This window comes from Microtus ochrogaster, linkage group LG1 (assembly GCF_000317375.1).
Source record: "Microtus ochrogaster isolate Prairie Vole_2 linkage group LG1, MicOch1.0, whole genome shotgun sequence".
NCBI classification, from domain to species: domain Eukaryota; kingdom Metazoa; phylum Chordata; class Mammalia; order Rodentia; family Cricetidae; genus Microtus; species Microtus ochrogaster.
The window spans coordinates 41,570,255-41,575,235 of NC_022027.1; the positions used below are offsets into that span (position 1 = coordinate 41,570,255).

Genomic DNA, 4,981 nt, shown 5'->3' on the forward strand with positions numbered 1-4,981 from the left:
ACTTCTTTGCTCATGTTCTCCCTCCTTCTGCTCCTCATTGGGAAACACAGAGTCTACTGACACGGAATTTCTTTCCCCTTAATGTAATCATCTAAGCCTTCAAGTCAGCTGTGCAATGGTTGCCTGCTAAAATATTATTATGAAACTTCCATCTGAAATGGATATCTTCTAGAGCAGCTACTGTGACTTCAACTCTGGTTCTTGCTGCTTCATGAATTTAGATAGATGACACCAACTTCCTGTCACAAACTCCTGTCTTCTGAGGTTGAAATAACTTGGGGAGGAGAGAATCCATGAAAGCCTAAATCTACAAAACTTGGCCTACTATTTTTCAAGTTAACTGAAGAAATATGAGAAGTTTTTCCAATCTATTAACAGTATTGTTATTATTCCTACTTAAAAATGTAATTTCTCAAAAAAAAACTGACTGAAGTTTTGCTGCACAGTTATCTTCTCTATTTTTATTTCACTATGAAAGTGTTTTTTCAGTTTTAGACATTTAAGAATCATGAATCTCAGAGATGTATCTTGAATCCAGTTACTGAGCTTTGGGCAAGGGGCTGGAGGTTAAAATACACAAACACAGACAAAGAGACAGCGACACGGGTCATCCTTGAATTCCCCAAGAATGCCCCCTTTATTGTGTTCAGGGGCAGATTATATAGAGATAGTCACATCCCAGCCAAACCCACCAGAAACCACTCTCCTGCCATCAGGAACTCCTGAAGGTCTCGTGCTCAGAGCAGCTGTCGGCACTCAGATCAGGGGATTACAAGAAATTCAGGATCTGGGGTCTCACTGCTCCCAACAATGTGGCTCTGCCTTCCAAAGTACACTGTCACTTGATTGTAAAATGGTTGATCTCACACAGATGCTGATAGCCCAGGCATCCAGAGTTTCCATTACTGGTAAGCCACAAAGTACCTACCAAGCTTCTGTGTGTCAGTGTCAAGCGACACCAGCACCGTATCAGAAGGCATATGCCTGTAAGCAGAAATATGGTAAATCCTAGGTTCTCTAAAAATGAAGTATTTAGTGTGGATTTTTATGTTGTAAGCATAATTCCATAATCTTTTCTTCTAATATTAATAGTCATTCTAGTAAATGTCTAATCACAGCCAAGAAACAGCCTCCAAGAGGAGCCTTTGTCATAAGCTGGGTGGCTGATGTAACAATCCCCATGATGACCTGTGCTTCAGTCACTGTACTGATCACTACTCACCTGCCCAAGAAGCCAGTAAGCTCAGAGGAAACACCTGTAAGAGTACTCAGTGCTCCTGTGCCTCATGGCTGAAAATGAATCACCCAAAATTTATTCTCGTCCTCCAAGAGAGAGCAGTAAAACACCAACAGAAGCAGCCATTTTCTTTGGGACTGACAACACCATGCCGAAATCAGAAACTACTATTACCTCTGAAGGAGACCACATTACTTTAGTGAATGAGTGCACACCAGATGGTGATTTTTCTACTACAGCCAACAAGCTCACACCTACAAAGGAAAAAATCAAGTTAGAAGATGATCTTGAGGCCACCCTGAAGTCAACAGCTCTTCCAGAGAAAGAAATTACTACTCCGACTGAAACTACCATCTCTAAAGCTAAGGAGTCAATTACTGAAAATTTCATTCCAGGGAAAATGGGAAGCATCTTATCCCCAGTTGGTACTGTTTCTTTAATAGATCTCTCCAGTAGCGTGGCAAAAGAAGACATCCTCTTAGCCACCATTGACACAGGAGACAAAGAAGTCCTACCTACTACCGAGCTCTCTGACACACTGCAGGACAGCACTGCCAAATCGGAGGACACCTCTGCACTTCCAGATGAAAACACAGAAACTGATGGTAGCTCCTCAATCAATTCCAATGATCCTGATGATGGAGCTGTCCAGGTCACAGACTCCTTGAGTCCCGAGGCTGAGCTACCTCCCTCTACTGAGAACGAGGTCACCACCACTCCAGACACAACCAACGTTGCAGAAGAGAACATACCTGAAATTGACCTGATTGTTTCAGGGGATATCCCCAAAGCTGTGAGAAAATTAACTGATTCGGATGAGGAAAAATTTATCACTGTTTTTGAACTCACCAACGCTGCTGAAAAAGCCAAAGATAACTCAGAAGATACTTTTACTGATGAGGAATCGGCTGATGGGGTCAATGCTTGGATAAAGAAAGAGACTGGGAATGAAGCAGAGACCCATTCAGTTTTGCTAACTGCCGTTGAATCCAGGTATGACTTCATTGTCCCTGCCTCAGGAACTACCAACATGGTGGAGGAACTGACTGCGAACACAACAGAAGACCTGTCTGAAGATGAAACAGAGGAATCTGAAACTAAGGTCACAGAGGAGTTTCCTGCAGTGACCTCTATAGTAGATACCCCTCAACACAAGGAAGACTCTTCTACCCATGACTCGGGTATTTTCAAATTGCTGAAAGAAGATCCTGATGAGCTAATGATGTAGAAGCAGCAACAGAAGGGAGGCAACATAGAAGTACACAACGAACTAAAAGACAGTCTTATTGTCTAAGTAGTTACTTAACAGGAAAAATCTTGAAAAGGAAAAAGAAAAAAACAATGTGGGCATTTAAGGCAAGTACTATTGGACTTAGAAAAGACATGTTTATGGACAGAGGTCATGTAGCAGAATATATTTAAGGACAATTTTAAAACCAACAATCTCAATACTTTTCTGGGTATCATGGCTTGTAATGTAACAACTTACCTTAATGTAAAATAAACCATACAAGATTTTAAAGATATGAAGGGGGCAGAGGTGACGAGCCCATCTCTTAAAACATTGAATGTTAGGTACCATTTCAGAAAATTCTGTTATAATTTAGTGAAATTATGGCAAAAAACCACATAATATGTAAAAATTACTGGAACATTAAAAAGTTTTATGAAACTTTTATTCTAAAATTTTTCTTTTTTTTAAATTTTTCTTTTTAATGCCACAAATATGATTCTCTTCTATTAAAATATATATTTGAAACCCTCACTAATGTCAGAATTAAAGCTTCCTTGTAATTGCTTAACACCCATGTGTAACATAAGAAATCAGACATACTTCTTGGTTCATATTTGATGCTAACTAAAACAAAATAATAGTTTTACATATGTGTTCATTCGAAAAATAATGTATAAACATGAGTTGATTTAATGTTCTTACTGTTAAGATTTATATCCTGAATTTTTGTCAATTTTTTTTTTCAGATCATAAATGAATATCGTACTCTCCTTAGGCAGTTGGCTAGCAATTCAAGGACACGTACCTTCATCTTTTTTTTCTGATACAGACTTTCCAAATAAGTCTGTTGTCATTGTGCTGATTCTCCTCAATAAATCATTCTGGAAGCAACTGGTTAACCATGTGTGATGTGTTTGATATTCTGGTTATAAACTCTTAAGAGTCATACAGAAAAAAATTAAAAGTCTTGCTTAAAAAACAGAAATAGAATTATTCTATAAAGATCCATAATTTCCTTTTCTTAAAACTGAAGAAATGAAAACATGCCAAAACACAGAGTAAATAGCAAATATCATGTATGAGAGAGGATGTTTAAGTAGACTCTGGACTAGGATAAGCGTGGTACGGTGTTTAATTCCAGAAACACGTTATTATACAAACATTTGAGATGTATCAGATCATGGATATCACAGCTCATCTCTCAACAATGAAGTACTTGGAAAAAAAATAAATTGGATTGATTAAACTATATGCTAAAGCCTAAAAAATAAAAATGATAATTTCATCTAAGCAAGTAACAAAAGACAAAAATTAACATACATGACACAATAAATAATCAAAATTCTATACAAAATATGAGTAATATATAATTCAAAAGCAAATAACTGGAAGAAAATTACATTGTACTGTACACCGAAAAGACTATTACCCTTGTTACATAAATACTTCCCAAAGAGAAATGCCTGGAAAGTCTCACAAACGTGACGTGACTGCCAAAACATGAGCTGACCAAGGACAACAGTAAGACATACCAAATTGGACAGAAAAAGCCTGCCCACAACATGGCCTCAACCCTCTTCAAGGAATCACAGGTAGCTAAGAATAGGAGAAATAAGATTCCCCAGGGGAGAGCACACCAATTGGTCCAATACAAAATTACTACCCCTGTAAACATGCGTACAGGCATCATTATACAGACTGAGCAGATTGTATTTAGGAGTATATATGTGTATGTACATATACATGTAGTCATGTAACAATGATTCATGGGAAAAGGGGGCTGAGAGAGGAAAAGTCTATGGGAAGCCTCCTTTATCTCATTTCTCATACCCAGGAAATTCCAATAATAAAATCTTTACATTTTAAAGAAAATAGGAATCAATCTGCCTCCATTCCTATAACGTTTTCTTAATCCCAAGATCAAGTAAGTGACATTTTAAAATGCAGTTTGATTATATCCCATACATTTCTGTGCTCAAGTAATCTCCCTAGAGAAACAACATACTAGAATACAGAGGGGGCGGCAGAGACAGACAGAGGAAGAGACACTGACTGGAAATCCAGGTAAGAGCTGTTTCTGCAGAACAGAGGCTGAAGTTCATGGGGCTTGTCAAAAGATACACTCTGATTTGGACCTTGAGATTTCTGTCCGGTGCTCCAATGTGGGTCTCTGTCTCTGTCTCCTTTCATCGCCTGATGAAGGTTAATATTCAGGAGGATGCCTATATGTTTGTCTTTGGATTCACCTTCTTATTTAGCTTCTCTAGGATCACGAATTATAAGCTCAGTGTCCTTTATTTATGGCTTGGCCTGGTTCTGAAAAAGCATGGGATAAAACTGGACTTGCTGAACATAGCAGACAATGAGGACTACTGAGAACTCAAGAACAATGGCAATGGGTTTTTGATCCTACTGCACGTACTGGCTTTGGGGGAGCCTAGGCAGTTTGGATGCTCACCTTACTAGACCTGGATGGAGGTGGGCGGTCCTTGGACTTCCCACAGGTCAGG

General features: G+C 38.6%; 1 protein-coding gene across 1 annotated transcript; it reads left to right on the forward strand.

Annotated features, from left to right (window-relative positions):
* Positions 1-1,286: 1,286 nt before the first annotated feature.
* Positions 1,287-2,569, forward strand: Cabs1 (calcium binding protein, spermatid associated 1). The gene has a single exon (XM_013350880.1). It carries the CDS (start codon positions 1,287-1,289, stop codon positions 2,463-2,465), a length of 1,179 nt encoding a protein of 392 aa, XP_013206334.1. The 3' UTR covers positions 2,466-2,569.
* The last annotated feature ends 2,412 nt before the right edge of the window (positions 2,570-4,981 follow it).

Coding starts and splice junctions, on each gene's coding strand:
- Cabs1 (XM_013350880.1), top strand. CDS start 1,287: ATGGCTGAAAATGAATCACCCAAAATTTATTCTCGTCCTCCAAGAGAG.